This window comes from Ixodes scapularis, unplaced genomic scaffold (assembly GCF_016920785.2).
Source record: "Ixodes scapularis isolate PalLabHiFi unplaced genomic scaffold, ASM1692078v2 PGA_scaffold0__279_contigs__length_252992795, whole genome shotgun sequence".
NCBI lineage: Eukaryota > Metazoa > Arthropoda > Arachnida > Ixodida > Ixodidae > Ixodes > Ixodes scapularis.
In genome coordinates, this window is record NW_024609835.1 from 233,686,305 (window position 1) to 233,703,532 (window position 17,228).

Here is a 17,228-nt window from a genome sequence, read left to right on the forward strand (position 1 = left end):
GAACTTTCTTGAGGCATTCACGAAGATAATTTTATCATCATAAGTGCACCGAATGCCGTGTCTTTTGCATCAGGTCTATGTAGGGGCCATTTCCAGCAATGGGTTCAGGCAATTCCACCTAGAATATTCGAAGCCTGTGAACAGTCTCCTCGGTCTCCTCGTATGCTGTCTTCACACTCGGATCGCGCCAACGCAGCTATTGGACGGGGGGATCGGGGGGCCTAGCTCACAATTCAGTTCGGAGCATGTGGAGCGAAAGCTCGCGCTAAAGAACCCAGGGATCCTAGATACAATCCCCCCAGTCCTTCCCGTTTCGATGTGGATGAGCATCGTACCTGCGTGCGGTCACGTATCAGTACTGCTTGGTGCACGTTACAGACTCCAGTCTAGCGGTTGTACCCAGACTTGTACCGTACGCATTACAAGTAATCAAATTACTTGTAATCGATTACTTTTTGGAGTAATTTTGCAATCAGTTGATTACGTTTATTAGGCAGTAGTCACAAGAGTAATCTGATTACTTTTTGAAGTAATAAAATTACTTGTAACCGTTACAATTTGCCCACGCGCCCCCCCCCCCCCCCCCCCCCCCCCGGGCACACGCCTTTTTTTTATAAAAGGACAAAAATAAAATTTAATTTTTTTTTTTTCGAACGGAAAAAAAGAAAGATTTCTGCGGAGCTGTAAGAAACGAGGTCAATCTCTTTCTATGTACAGTTTCTGTGGAATGTCCGTTTTTTTTCCGAGCAAGGACTGGGAGTGGGAAGCCCCAGGGAAGCCACAGTGCGTGACAAAGGCAATTCAGGGCGAAGTTTGAGGAAGCAGAATGTAGCTTTGTGAGTCCTTCGTTCAAACTAGCCCCCTCAGGCACACACACACAGAAATAATAATAAAAAAAAATCCTGCTTAGCGTACCTACTCGCAGCCCGTACGAGAACCAGAACCGAAGAATGCCTAAAGGTGATGCAAAATATAACAAAGGCCGTTGAAATATTTCCCCATTTCCCCTACGTGGTCTTTGTGACAAGCAATGTTTCGAGTTGAGAAGTGGTCGGGGCGATCTCTTCCGCTTATGGATACTACACATGATCCGTTTCAAATCCTGGAGCTGCTGCTCTTTTTTATAACATGCGAGCTCATCCACATGTGAATAGTAAAATGAGCGACAACCCTTGCTCAAAAACTTTGAGCGACAACCCTTGCTCAAGTTTAACAAGAGCTAGAACCTCCCCCCCCTCCCGCTCCCCCCCCCCCCCCCCCCCGCACACACACACTGGCGAACGCCCAAATCGTTAAAGGCCTTCAAACGAATTCTATGCTTGTGTCCACATTGTGAAGGTGCAACGACCATGAAGAGGGAGCCAGTTTTTCTTTTTCAATACTTGTGCAAATGTGAAATATAGGTTGGAAATAGTTCACTGTTATAAGCGCTAAAGATGTGGCTTCACATAATAAAGTAATCGGAAAAGTAACAATTACTTCTTTAAGTAACGTCCAATTACTTTTGCCGTCGAGTAATCAAGTAATCTAATCGAATACTTTTTAGCCAAGAGTAATAGTAATTGTAATCGATTACTTTTTTTGAGTAACGTGTACAAGACTGGTTGTACCGCACTCGCTAAATTGCTCATCTGCACCCGGGAGACAAGTCGTCCGAATTGAGGCCAACTAAAGTCGGGCTGTATCAACAAACACACACCAGTTGTTGTTGTTGTTGTTTTTCTGGGCTTTAATTATTTCAGGTGGTACTAGTTCAGGCCTTCGCGCAATCAAAATATCAACGAGATTGTGGAAGATTGTGCAAGCAACCAAACTAAATTGGAAAAAAAAACAAAAAAACTTACGAATGCATAAGTTGAATTTCGCGCAGTCTGACTTATGTTTGTTATGTTTTGTGGTCTATGAATTCGCCTTTATATAATCGTTTCCCTGAGCAACGAGAGATGAATGGCTACCGAACGCTTCGCCCTAAGAGCGTGTTGCGTGAAAGCGATGTTTAGAAAGAGTCTGCTCGGTAACATTTCCAGAACCGTTCTTATAAAAAAGGCGGCGCAATCCGAAGGCGGCACTCAAGCCCTAGATTCATATTTCGTTTATTTCATATTCGAACAAAAATATAAAACCTAAAGATTAACAGAAGAAAGTCCCAAAGTTTCAAGGTCTCGATGCTCCAGTATACATAGTCACTTCTACGTAATATGGTACATCGTCTGCCAAGTAATCCCGCTGCGTGCATGCACGCCCTCTCTTGCGCCGCCCTTAGAGCGACGTCGACATAAGCAGAAGTCGCGCGAGTGCCAAGTTCCAGACGAAAGATGGGGCGAAAATTACTTCTCCCGGTAGACCTACTGGAAACGAAAAAAAGGTTCGCCGAGTCTCTTCCACTCAGACCCGCTTGCGAAACAGAACGGCCTTTCGAGAAATAGAAGAAAGCGCGGCGGGGAACTTGAAGGGGCCACGGACGTGGCAAGGTACTCGCGGCCGAGGTACTTCACGCAAAACTTATTCTCCGAAAAGGAGGAACGAACGGGGAGTGCTTCTTTTCGATTCAACGACGCCTCCGCACAGTGTTCGTGAACTCCGACAGACGCTCGGGAAAGGCAAACGGCAACAGCTATACTCCGTTCCCCGCTAAGCAGACAGTGCCTTGGAAGCTACGTGCTCGTTCGACCTATAGTCACACGTCCACCTTTCACCATGTGGCCCCTTTCCTACCCATACCCACGGGCAGAAAGCGGAGTCCGGTGATGAAAGGGAAGCAGCTTATTGGCCCTGCGAAGGCGTAGCTCCCACCGCACTGTCAGCTTAGGCCTCCGGCACTCACAAAAGCGACCGGAGCACCTCGTCGTCGTCTTTTCATCTGGGCCGGGACCGCGCATAAGTCGGTCCGAGTCTCGGCCTGCCTGCCCGCGTGCTCGGCTTTCGGGGGCTTTGCATGCATGCCTCCTGCTTGAAATGTCACGGCGACAACGCCCGAAATGAAGGCAGACGCTTTTGGCGCGCCCTCGCGGGAAATCATCCTGAGGTTGCTTCGCAGCGTCTCTGATATCCAATTAGAGGCCCCTTTTACGCATCCACAGCGGAGTCCCTGACGGCGATGGCGCGCCGCTGAAGCAACGCCTGTCGTTCGAGTGGGACGCCTGTCTAAAGTGCTGCTGTCAGAAAGCGGGAATAAGAAAGAAAGAGCACCGGTGTGCTTAAACTTTTCTATTCCAAAATAATACCCGCGGTGCATACGGCGTTCCATACAAACAAACAGTTATCTGCCACGCGCCAGCGAATGATCGATGACTAATTCAGCTTACCTGGGTATAGTTAAATTACCTACCGCAACACTGTAAGGACAAACAAGCAACTGCTGCTGTTTTTTCTGATAGTATCGATTTGAATGTCCTCCATTTGGCTGCGTTTGAAAGGCATTCGCTATAATATGCACGGGGACAACTTTTTTGGCATTTCCCAAGAAGTGAAGACTCGCGAGCACAGCTGTGATCGACGCTCAATGCGCGCAAGCGCACGTGCACCCATAGCGTGTCAAAAAGTATGAAATCCATAAATTAGCATCGAATTGAAAGGCATTGGTTGGTAAGAAATTCACTACTAGTGTGAGGGAGAAGTCTAAATTAGACCGCTATACCTAATACCCCTGTCAGACGAGCACCACCTAGACCAGGGGCCTCAAACTAATTTGAGTGCGGGGGACAGAAAGGCCACCCCCTGAAGTCCGGGGATCAACATAGGTTGGAGAGGGAAGGGAGTTAATATTTGAGACAAAAAGAAATATCAGCGATGTTGTTTCGCGTTGCAAAGTATAGTGGACTCTTTCAGCGACACCCAGAGATTTTCTAAACGGATGTCGTGGTATTTGCTTTTTGTGACATTCTCGGTTTGTCAGTGACCTGTCTCTCTTTATTTAGTTTATACAACTATACTTTGGGTTTGTACTTAGTGTGACTAGAAGATTTAAATACTACTTACCGCCAACACGCTGGCATTTTTCAATAGAAGAAGAAACTAAGCGTACAATCGCTGCTATGTCGCTCAATTCAATTGGGAATTACCCAAATTCAATGTTTCGAAAAAAAACATTTTTCATATGGTAGATTTTTGCTTTCCTGACAATTTTTCTAGCAGAATTATAGGGAAATGCTTCTGTCCTAACGGTATGAAAGACGAAGCAACCCTCGATCCTAAACAAAAAAAAAAGGTTCGAGGTGCACCTAAGCACTTGTTATGAGTTGTGAATGTGAAAGCATGCACGTCATTCTTCCGCTTCCTTTTTCGTCTGCAGCGTACTTGCGTCGACGGCAGAGCGCACCCCCTCCTCGCCTCTCTGACCTTCGACGTTTCGTGTTACACGCGCGCTGACGGACACGCAGCGCCTTGGGATGGCGGTCGTTGAAACTGACACGCACCGGCCAATGGGGCCTTATCGACGCGCGCCGGCCAATGGAACCGAAGCCGAAAATCCATCAGCTTTTACTTCTCTCCTTTGGGGTAGGGAAAACTAGGTGCCATTTGGGTAGGCTTTTCGCGTGGTTTCATAGCTGGGAGCTGGCTTCACTTGGAAAAAGAATTTAAGGTGTCGTTTGACGCTGCTTCAAAGCTGATGACGTCGGCTCGCTCCCTGGGACAGTTAATGCTTTCGCATTAAAAGGTTGGGACTCCAATCTATGGTTTGAGGGATGTTGGACAGCTATGCTGTGGTATCACCTGCGACGATTGACCACTGGACTATAGACTATTTTTATGGCAAACGCCACCAGGTTGTGCTCCAGTCTTCAACGTCCTAGAGAACTTCCGGCTTATAAAAAGAATGAACAAAGGCCACCTTAACACCCCTGCTTGAAATGTAGATGAAACGTGAAACCACCGATTTTTCAGGTGAACGCCAAAAGAACGAAGGAGTACGAGATCGGTTAAAATGTTTCGAGTATTCTTGTAAACCAACTTGCCCCCTCCAAGACGTAATATTGTACAGCCGAAGACCCTCGTTAAATTTACAACTTTGTTCTCCGTGTAGCAATTATGCTTTCTACCACTGGCGACATAAGCATGCTCAACAGGCTTGCAAAGACAGTGCGACAGGAAATTGCTTGTAGCGCAAGCGGCAATTCATGTTTGTAAAGAGAGAAAGGGTCTATACCAAAGGATCGACGAAAGAAAAGTAAATTCACTGAACTAATATATATATATATATATATATATATATATATATATATATATATATATATATATATAGATATATATAAAACCGGGTTTTTTTTGTTTTGTTTTTTCTTGCCCGAGCGTGAATAATCTTTTCGCCAACCGTGCTTTTTTGTTGTTGTTTTTTGCATTTTCATTTGCATTTGCAAGTTTTGGTGCCCTTTCCTTTTGTGTGAACTATCTGTTTTGTTGATGCTGTTTTCATTTCCTGCTGCACTTTACTCCCTGTAATTTCTTCTTAGGGGTATATAAACATTCACGGGCTGTACACTCGCTACCTGATGAAGAGCGGTCCCCGCTCGAAACGTCGTAAGAAACTTCGAATTAGTAACTCCGACAGTACGCATCTTTGACTTATTAACTTTTCCCGGTCCATTGTTTCTAGAGAGATAAATTGTTTATTATGGAGATGTTGGTATTCTTTAAATGACACCGGCTACTCTATAACGAGAAAGAGAGAGAAAATATATATGAATAAAAGGAAGAACATAAAAGGAAAATAATAAAGATAAAACACAAAGTAAAACCGTAAAAACATACAAACAAATCTAATTACAATTGCGAATAAGACGACCGTTTGGGAGTCGTGCACCGATTTGCTAAATTACATACATAGTCATTCCCGTTGACATTGATGCACGTTCGCACTTAATAATCATACACTATTCTAGTGTCCTTTAGAAAGTCATGAATGATATTCATTGCTCTGTCTTGTTTTTTACGCGTCGGCAAGGGCCCCAACAACTTGGTCAGAGACAGGGGTCTATCATCTAATATTTGAAGGCGAATCTCCATCCGGCGCCTTTCATGTTGAAAGCGTTCACAGTCAAGGAGGATATGTTGTACATGCTGATATGGTTCTCCACAGTCACATCTTGGCGAATCTCGGCGTTCAATTCGAAATAAAAAGCTGTTAGTAAAGGCCACTTCAAGTCTGAGTCGATGGATTAATGCGTCGTATTTTCTTTTCATCCCGGTGTGCGGCGGAAGCTCCAAATCCGGGTCGATATATGGTAGGAGAGTCTCTGCTGAAGTGTCATTTAGCCAGCACTGCCGACAACGTAGATGGCTTAAGTGACAAAGGATGAATTTTGCATCTCCAGAGGTAAAGGATGTCGCTTTCATTGCGTCACCATCGTGAGCTTGAGCTGCCAGGTGATCAGCCTCTTCATTTCCGGCGATTTGGCAGTGGCTCGGTATCCATTGTAGCCTGATGTTATGTCCGTGGAGTCGAGCTTGTGCTAACGTGAGTTGCACCCGATATAGGATGGTCGCCTGGAAAGTACGAAAATGCATGCCTTGTAATAACTCTAGGGATGCTTTTGAGTCCGTTAGGATAACCCAGTTTGATGGTGTACCGAATGCTTCAATGAATGATGATGCTGAAAGTATTGCATGTAACTCCGCTGACGTCGAGCATGTATGATGGGACAATCGAAAACATTTAAATGTGTCTAACATCGGGATTGAGTAAGCAGATGTTGACCCTTTGTTACATGTTGACCCGTCTGTGTAAATATGAATGTCGTCTTTGTAGCGTGCCTCTAAATGGGAGAGGGACATTGTCTTCGCCACCAGGGGGGCCACCGAAGATTTTGATCCAAGACCAGGAATTTCGGTCTGTATCTCCAGTGGCGGAATCGTCCACGGAGGGTTGCTTAGACTTGGAAGCCAATGCGCATGATGGGGTGCTGCGACGGGTAGTGCGACGAGAAGTCGGTGAAAGCTAGACTCCGTCCGTCGAAGTATCTTTTGGCGCAAGGGTCGGGCATGTGAGTGCGAAGCCATTCGAAGATAATGACGGCATGTTTCTTGTTCCCGGAGAACAGGTACTGGAGGTTCCTTTGCCTCAGCAATGACGAGGACACTAGATGTTACGCGGGGAAGTCCAAGGCATACGCGCAAACTTCGCGCAATCATGTATGTCAAGCGTTTTTCCAGTGTTGGTGAGAGGCCATGTAAAACAGGAATGGAGTATGCGATAGTCTGGCGTACGAGAGCTGTATGCAATAGCAGTAGTCCATCAGTCGAGCCTCCCCATCTGGCACCGGCCACATATCTAAGAACGTTAATGACTCTGTTAATTTTTTTCCTCAAGCATGTTAACATGTCTTGACCATGTGAGGGAGAAGTCCAGCGTAACTCAAAAAAAACGATGCCACTTCACCTTTTCAATCTGTTGTCCTTGAAGTGTCAATTTAAAATTCATAAGGTGCTTTCTAGTAAATGGGAGATATGCAGATTTTTTAACTGAAATGTCCATGCCCCTTTCACGAAGATAACTGTATGTGTCATTAAGGCCATACTGCAGTTGTTCTTGTAGTTTGGTCTCAGAAGACCCAGATACCCATATACAAATATCATCAGCGTAGATGGACACATTCAGTGGTGAAGGAAGTTTACTTGGCAGTTCTGCCATGACTACATTAAATAAAGTGGGGCTTAACACGCTGCCTTGTGGCATACCATGGTGGAGTTCATGTTGTTTGCTATTTCCCTCACTCGTGCTTACAAATATCTTCCTGTGCATGAGAAAGTTGCGTATACAACGGATCATACGACCTCGTATCTTAAGCCGTAGAAGTCCACGGAGAACATGTTCGTGACTCACGGTGTCAAAAGCGCGATGCACGTCTAGAAATACAGCGATCGTCATATTTCCGGACGCCCGTTCATGTTCAATAGTTGTTACAAGATCTAAGACTGAGTCTATAGTGCATCGTCGAGGTCGAAATCCGGTTAATTGTTCCGGTAATACATTGGTTGTTTCCATCCACCATTGTAGACGTGATTGTATCATTTTTTTTAAGATTTTTCCTACACAGCTTGTCAGACTGACTGGGCGAAATGATCCCAGTTCTTTCGGTGTTTTTCCCGACTTCAGTATAGAGGTTTTTTGCGCGACACAGGGGACAATTACAAGCGAGTAGACACGGACAAGCGCAAACTTTCAACTACTTTATTCGTGCGCAATCAACCACGAACATCCAGAAAGAGCATGCGCAGCACGCTACACAGACGAAAAAAAAAACGAAAATAGATAGTAAAGTCATCCACCAAGACACATTCCACGATAGTCATTATCGAACCAGCAACCCGCATAAAAACTGCACTTCACTTTCAAACAAAGAAACCGAGGTATCGCTGACACAGTCATGGTTCTTCTTTATATAAAAAGCTTCCATCAATTCTCTGGCTGTGCTGTCTTTGCTTCTACCCAAGATCCTAATCTCCCAAAATCGCGCATCACACCCACAGTCGGCACAGTGAGTAGGCAAGTGTGCATTGCCTTTATTCCTGATCGACAATTCATGTTCCCGTGCACATGCGCGGTCATTAACGCAGCGACCAGTTTGACCAATATATACTTTCCCACACGAGAGCGGAATCTCGTATACCACCGCTGTGGCACAATCCACAAACGGTCGGGCGTGCTTTTTGTTGCAGCCACTTGTCTTTTCTCTTCCCGAGAAAATCCTCGGGCAAAGGCCCGCAAGCTTGCGTGGCGCAGAGAATACGAAAGGTACATTGTACCTATTCGCTACCTTCTTGAGGTTGTGGGACACTTTGTGTATATATGGCACCACTTCTGGTCTACACTTCCTTTGAGGCGGCTCTGGCCGCGTCCTCTGCTTTTCCTTGGTCTTCTGGAGCAACGTCTCAGCAACCGCCGTAATGACCAAGCAGGGGAAACCGGCAGACTTCAGCGTGGCTACCTGATCATTAAAGCTTCTGTGCATAGAGTGTGGACACGACTTCCTGAGGGCGGACCCTAAGCAGAGGGAGGCGATGGCTCGCTTAACAGTTTTTGAGTGAGCCGAGTCATACGGCAGCAGCCCCTTCTGTACTCGAGGGTTATAACGCCAGCATAAATGATTATTTTTTAACATCAATTTTATATCCAGGAACTGGAGTGCGTCATGGGTTGGAAGCTCATGTGTAAAGGACAGCATGGCCTAGCATGGCCGCGCATAATTTGCTGGCGTTGAACCGACGAGTTGCTAGGAAAGCACCATCTGAACAACACGATAGCTGCCTGCTTGCGGGTGTCGACGTACTCACACGGACTGTCAGCAGGGACGTCACCCGGGGCTCAAGGGACTCCTTCGTGAAGGTTGTTTACTTCTTTAAAGAAAACGATCTGCGTCTCCTTCAAGCGGGTAACGAAGGTGGATTTGTGGCGATGACTGCCGGTACGTTCAGCGAGAAGGCCCGTCTTGCGGTGGAGAAGAACTTTAAAGCTGTCAAACCTAGTGCTTGCCGTGTCAAGTCCAGAGCAGTGGATATGTGCAAAAACCTTGAACTTACAAAACTAGCTAAAACCATTGGTGAATGTAAAGGTAGCGCCTTGTCTGTGTTCTTTTCGGCAAAAACGCACAAAGTGGACGTGCCTTTCAGGACCATTGTCAGCGAGAAAGGATCGTGGCAGTTGTTGTTAAGCCAGTTTCTTTTGAAGCAGTTGGGGGGACTGAAAATTAAGGATCCCTTTGCAACTTCAAATGCGGAAGACGTAACGTCATACTTAAAACAAACGAGACCCGTCGGGTACATGTTTTCTGTTGACGTTGAGGATCTGTTTTATTCAGTACCTCAGGGGGAGTTATGTGTGTCCGTCCGAGAGTGTATAGACGATAACGGAGTAGTGGCTTTTCAAAACTCGACGGGGGTGTCTGTGGACAACTTCCTGTCTTTGTTGGAGTTTTACCTCAGTTCCACCTTTATTTCTTTTGAAGACAGACCCTACATTCAACGCCAGGGCATTTGCATAGGGTCCTGTGTGGCCCCAGTGCTTTGTAATATTTTTTTGGCGCACGTTGATCGGGACTTAGCCAACCACTTTGTCGATGGCGGTGTCTTGAAGGTTTTTAGATACGTTGACGATTTTTTAATCCTTTAAAAAAAAAACACCTGCTTAGTTATGACGACTCTGTGGATGAGATTTTAACCGCTTTTATTGTTCATGGGTTGGGCCTGTCCTTTACACATGAGCTTCCAACCCATGACTCACTCCAGTTCCTGGATATAAAATTGATGTTAAAAAATAATCATTTATGCTGGCGTTATAACCCTCGAGTACAGAAGGGGCTGCTGCCGTATTACTCGGCTCACTCAAAAACTGTTAAGCGAGCCATCGCCTCCCTCTGCTTAGGGTCCGCCCTCAGGAAGTCGTGTCCACACTCTATGCACAGAAGCTTTAATGATCAGGTAGCCAGGCTGAAGTCTGCCGGTTTCCCCTGCTCGGTCATTACGGCGGTTGCTGAGACGTTGCTCCAGAAGACCAAGGAAAAGCAGAGGACGCGGCCAGAGCCGCCTCAAAGGAAGTGTAGACCAGAAGTGGTGCCATATATACACAAAGTGTCCCACAACCTCAAGAAGGTAGCGAATAGGTACAGTGTACCTTTCGTGTTCTCTGCGCCACGCAAGCTTGCGGGCCTTTGCCCGAGGATTTCCTCGGGAAGAGAAAAGACAAGTGGCTGCAACAAAAAGCACGCCCGACCGTTTGTGGATTGTGCCACAGCGGTGGTATACGAGATTCCGCTCTCGTGTGGGAAAGTATATATTGGTCAAACTGGTCGCTGCGTTAATGACCGCGCACGGGAACATGAATTGTCGATCAGGAATAAAGGCAATGCACACTTGCCTACTCACTGTGCCGACTGTGGGTGTGATGCGCGATTTCGGGAGATTAGGATCTTAGGTAGAAGCAAAGACAGCACAGCCAGAGAATTGATGGAAGCTTTTTATATAAAGAAGAACCATGACTGTGTCAGCGATACCTCGGTTTCTTTGTTTGAAAGTGAAGTGCAGTTTTTATGCGGGTTGCTGGTTCGATAATGACTATCGTGGAATGTGTCGTGGTGGATGACTTTACTATCTATTTTCGTTTTTTTTTTTTTTCGTTTGTGTAGCGTGCTGCGCATGCTCTTTCTGGATGTTCGTGGTCGATTGCGCACGAATAAAGTAGTTGAAAGTTTGCGCTTGTGCGTGTCTACTCGCTTGTAATTGTCCCCTGTGTCGCGCAAAAAACCTCTATACTGCATCATGAACCAACTAGGCCAACAACAAGTTTTAATTTTCCCGACTTCAGTATTGGAATTATCTTCGCTAGTTTCCATGAAGCTGGGAAGGTTTCTCTCTTCCACACATCATTGTAAATATCAAGTAGGCTGCGCAGTGTTCACGGCCCGAGATTTGTAAGTGCTTCATAACGAATGTGATCATGCCCAGGGGCTGTATGCTTACGAATCGTTCGTTATGCCCCATTAAGTTCATGAATGGTGAAATTATAGTCGAGTTGTCAGTGTTGGGAATGAATTTCGTGAGCAACGTCTTTCAGTGCAGCTTCACGAGAGGCACAATATTCTGGCGATAACATTGCCACACCTGGTTGAGATAGAGAAACACAAAACTCATCAGCCACTATCACTTCGGATGTTCCTCGTGAAAGTGCCAGTGCCCAAAATGGACGTTGTTGCGTAACAGGGGACCTAAGCGAACGCAATATGTTCCATACCATCTTAGCTTGGGTGAAAGGAGAAAATCTGGCACAAAGCTTTTTCCAATGACGCTTAGCCAGCTTTTGTAGCTGTCGGCGCATTTGAGTATGGAGGTGTTGAGCCTCGCGAAAGTCTTCAATTCTCCCAGATCTCCGATATCTTCTTTCAGCTTTGCGTCTTATAGCCCGCAGTCTTTGATATTCGCCATTCACACAACCACGGTCTTTTGGAACGGGCACCTTACGTGTAGCCTTTTCAAAATTTCTGCTAATGATGTTTTCAAAGTCTTCGAGAGACTGAATTTCTTCCACCTCTTTGCTGTTTAAAAAGCGGAACATTTTCCAGCTGGTAAAGTGTACCCGGTGCGGAACACGATTACCAAAAATCCGGGGATGGTGTATCAGTATGGGACAATGATCACTGCCACGCGTGTCCAAGTCTGTGCGCCAGTCAAACTCATGTGAATGATCGGAGGAGCACAAGGTCAGGTCAAGGCAACTTGAATAGTTTACACCTTTCAAGTATGTTGGAGAACCGCCATTCAGAATGCACATATCATACTGGTCTACCAGGCTTTCGATAAGGCTTCCTCGAGGATCGCACTGGGATCCGCCCCATAGCGTATGATGGGCGTTAAAATCTCCGCAAACAGCGTAGGGACGTTCAAGTCTTGTGAATAATGCCTCGAACTCTGTTGTTGTCACAGTCTTCTGCGATTCTATATATACGCCTACTACAGTAAGTGAGGTTGTGCCATAACTGACTTTGCAGACGACATACTCCAATGCACTTGAATCTGAAGTAAATAACAGAATCGAGCCAAATTCTTTACGCACCCCGACTAAGCATCGACTTGTTCCTTTTGGCCGCTTTGATTGGTACATAACATAGTTAGCAAGTCGAAATTGATTATTTACACGCGCCTCTGATATTACCAGAATGGGAAAAGAGTATTGTGCAACAAATTGTCGAAAGTCCCCTAATTTTCCTTGCAAGCTGTTAGCATTCCACTGGAGGATAGATGTGCGCTTATAGACCTCAGCCATGGAGGTATTTACTCACCAATGGGCATGTTGTCCTGATGAGTGGTTCCATGGCCAGTATTGCCCTAACTTCCGGAAGGTCGCTAGAACCGGGCAGCGTTCTGATTATTGCTCTAAGTGCAGCAAAAAGCATGGGAACAATAACTTGTCCAAGGTCGTTTTGTTGTTCCTAAAGTATTCTACCTGGAATCGCAGCAGCTGGTGGGTTGCGTTCATTGTTCTTTCCTCTACGAGGTGCTGCTACCGGCGGCCGTGTCGTAGGATCCGAGGTATTTCTTGACAGAGGAATGTCTTGCTGTAACATTGCTTTTGATCTGCTCCTATCTTCTTTTGGTGCCCCTTGTACGACGTCAGAGTACGTTATCTCCGTTGATTTCTTTGGATTTGCAGATGGTGGTGGCCTTGAAAAACGTACAATGTCTGGGTTCGGGTTCGGTTTCTTTGCTCGGTAATCCCTACCGTTCACGAGTTCCTTCTTGTGCATGTTTGTCGCGGACTTCTTGCATGGGCATCCAGCAAACGTTGAGGGATGTGGACCTTCACAGTTGGCACACTTTGGGTCTTGCAAAGATGTGCACGCCTTGTGATTGTGTGGCCCAGCGCACACTTTACAGCGTTGTGGACCACGACAGAATTTTGAAATGTGCCCATATCTTTGACAGTGAAAGCATTGGATGGGTGGGCCAAAGTATTCCTCTACAGGGTGTGATGTGAAACCCATTAAAATGCGCTGTGGCATTGGGCGATCCGGACGGAAACGAAGAATGACACTCTCAGTCTTGTGTTCTTCGACTTTGCCGTTATCCTGTCGTCTGTAAGCAATCTGGCGCTGAACATAGAGGACGCCGAAATCTTTTAAATATTCGAGTAGCTCACCGTCCGAGTATTCAAGAGGGACTCCTTTGATTTTCCCGAGGTTCCGTGAGTACGACTCGGGGACACTCGTGGTCACCTCGATGGTACAAAGCGATGTAACAGCAAGAAGCCTGTTTGCCGCTAGGAGAGATTCCACGCTAACAGCAAGGATGCCATCCTTGTTGATGCGGTGCGAGAGTAGTTTCTCTTTGGCGATGCCAATCACTTCGTTGGCAACAACATTGGGATTGATGCACCAGAAAGATTTTTCGCTGTTGACTGTTTTGAAGACTACTGGTATCCCTGCAGGGCGGTTTTTCTTGTATCGGACTTCAGTGAAAGGGTTCTCGTAATCGTCCAGGTCGACGTCTTGCATGGGATCATGACTGCCTCCCTCCGATGGGGCGACTGTGCCGTGAAGGGCGTAGGTAGAGGTTCGGTCGTCGTCGGATAGTGGATCTTTATCAAAGTCCGGGCATCGTCGCTTGGTTGGGATTTTTATAGTAGTGGTAGCCATGACAACTGGTGACATGGCTATGGCGTTCTAAGTTCGCTGCTGAGCACTTGCATGTGATGGTCCGGGTGTCCCGCCCTCGGAGATCCCTGGCGCCAGCGATGGAGCTTGTTCAGACATCCTTGAGGTCTTCGGCCCGGGGCTACTGGTGAAGTACCACCCTGGGCCGGGACCGGGAACTTGCTCCTTGGTGCCGGAAATTAAATTTGACGGCGTATCACCCGTAAAATGAAAACAGATGATGTTTTCGAGGGAGCAGATGCAAAAGGCTTCCAATCTCTCTAAACTTCGTCGTCGTTCCTCTCCATTGTTTCTATATTTACCTTACTTCACCTATATATACATACATATATATATATATATATATAAAATACTTCGTACGCTGCCGTTGCCACCGGCAGGTTAAGGCCTGTTCACACATACAGCGGAGCGCTAAGTTAGCGCTACGTGAGCGCTACAAGGAGCGCTCATGTGGCGCTTCCTCGCTCGTGACTTCGTTCTAACATAGCGCGAGATTAGCGCTTCTGTAGCGCCTTGTTAGCGCTCCAGTAGCGCCTTGTTAGCGCTCCAGTAGCGCCGTGTGGGTATTCACACGAGGGAGAAATCCCGGGGATTTCTCCCCGGCACGCGCATCCCACGACGAAAACGTCAGGCTTTGCGATGTGCAAAAGCCTCGCGTTTTCATCTCGTGATGCGCCCGTGCCGGGGAGAAATCCCCGGGATTTCTCCCTCGTGTGAATACCCTTAGTAGCGCTTCTTGTACCGCGGTGCTGCGGATTAGCGCGTGCACTGCGGTTCCGGTTCTTGTGGTTGGGAGCACATCAGCAGCACCATGGCGAACATTCGGGATGCTGAAATAGAAATGCGACAAGTGCTCTTAGATACGCGATTAGTGTATATGTGTGCGGAAGGCTTAACGCCCAGAAGAGCCTTCTGGGTGCGCGAAATCTTTCGCCTCCGAGATACCGACGGGTACCCGGCGAACCTTGTTCATAGGCTGAGGGACCTAGACACAGAGCTGTTTCGAAGGCGATTATTTTTAACTGCGTGTTTTTGAAACCAGGGTCACGCATCTCGAATAGAAAGCGATGAGGTCGTACCCAATCAATTAGTCGCTCAGAGTCCATAACTCTGGATCACCTGCCCGACCGCTTGATTGGAGAGCGGCTGTTTTACTTCCTCTTCTTTCAATGCCAAAGGAAAAACAACAACAAAGGAATCGCCGTGCACGCGCTGTTCCGCAGCAGCAAGCAAAAAAAAAAAAAAAAAAATTGGGTTGTGTGTGTGTTTATACAGCCTAGAACTTGGTCTGCCTCAGAGGGGCGACGAGTCTCCCAGCTGTAGATGAGAAATTTAGCCAGTGCGGTACAAACCGCTAGCCTGGGGTCTTTAACGTGCATCACGCAGTAGTGATACACGACCGCACGCCGGTACGATGCTCATCCAGATCGAAACGGGCAGGGGTGGGGCTCGAACCCAGGATCTCTGGGTTCTGCAGCGCGAGCTTTCGCTCCACGTGCTCCGAGCTGGTGTGCGCTAGACCACTCGGCCACCGATCCCCCCAGCAGCAAGCACTAAAGCCCCTCGATGTGTTTGCGCTTTTATCAAGGGGCTTTAGCAGGCACGGCACAAGGAGCGTGAGAGCGCTAACGAAGCGCTTCTGTAGCGCTAACAGAGCGCTAACAAAGCGCTTCTGAAGCGCTAACAGAGCGCTACTGAAGCGCTAACCGAGCGCTACATCACGCGCTAGGAAGCGCCACATGAGCGCTCCGTGGAGCGCTCACGTAGCGCTAACTTAGCGCTTCGCTGCATGTGTGAACCGGCCTTTATGCAACCCAAATCTTCAGCGAGAAACGCATGCGGGGAGCGCTACGTGCCTATCATACTTCGGAATCGCTTTATGATATATCACGTGGTTTTTACACTTGTAGTTTTCTTATAGAAACAAGCGTCAAACCACATGATAAATGATAAGGCGTGTGCTAACGGTGATAAGGCGTCCACGAACGCTGATAAGGTGCGCGCGATAGTTTTCTCTCGACTATTCTGTTGACTGCTCTGTCGGCGGAAACAAACAAAAAAAAAACCGACCGGCGAGTCATATACAGCTTCGCTGTAAAAAGTTAAGTATGTAGATATGTTAAAACGTCATTTGAGCAGAGCTACGCTTCCAGTGGAAATGAATGGACGACAAGAAGTCAATATTATGGCGCATCCGGCACTCGAGGCATAAAAACGGGACCTCGCAGCCTCGGGATACTTCCGGGCCGCATCCTGAAGTGTCGCTGGCGGCGTGCGGTCCGCATGCGGCCCGCGTACCACGTGTTTGAGACCCCTGACCTAGGCTGACAGGCCTTTCGAATACATTCTCTCCACACCGGCGTGGTGTCAACCGATCTGGCCTGCTTCTTCGGGCACCTTGACTCGGACAACAAACATCTGATGACAAAGAATTATAAAAACAATTTTACACACTGGGTACCCTTGAGTATTTTTCTTTTTTTTTTTCTTCGCGTTTTACTGCCTGTGGGTACCTTTTCAAAAACGCAGTCCAGCGATGTGGTGTAAAATGTTTCTGATTTTTTTTTTCCCTCTAAAGGTGACTAAACCTGACCCTCGGGCCCAGTCGACGTGCCCCTCTGTTTACACCAACACGCGCCGGAGAGCCAGGCGGACCGCGCTAGGATGCTGCTCAGGTCGTTTCCTTTATGTGGCGTACACAAAGACCCTACAAGCCTACTATTGAAAACAGGCCCTGCGAAGCATGCGACATGAGAGTGCCTCTCGATCGCTCCAGGAAGCGCGCTTTTCTGCCACTCTCATACAAAAGCGCACTAAAATTCTCACTTTAAAACCACCGCCCGCCTCTGTGCCTTCAATTTGTTTCTTTCTTACCACCGGCTAACATTTTTACACTTCGTGAAAATAATGAATTCGCCATCTATAGGTATCTACAGGCCCCATTCACGGTGCTGCGCTAGCCAGGATTTGGTCGTATTTCTATACTTCGTTTCAGCTTCGGTCCGAGCGCGGCCGATGTTATGAGCCAAAGGGCCAATCAAACAGCGAAAGAGGCACAACGTCATGGCGTGCTCTCTGCAGTTGATAGGA

At 47.2% G+C, this 17,228-nt stretch overlaps 1 protein-coding gene across 1 annotated transcript; it reads right to left on the reverse strand.

Moving 5' to 3' along the window:
- Positions 1–5,856: 5,856 nt before the first annotated feature.
- LOC120844437 lies at positions 5,857–14,135 on the reverse strand. Its single transcript, XM_040216224.1, has 2 exons — positions 13,625–14,135; positions 5,857–6,899 (listed from the first exon to the last, which is right to left on the reverse strand). The coding sequence occupies exons 1-2, from the start codon at positions 14,133–14,135 to the stop codon at positions 5,857–5,859; spliced, it is 1,554 nt and encodes a 517-aa protein (XP_040072158.1).
- Positions 14,136–17,228: the final 3,093 nt, after the last annotated feature.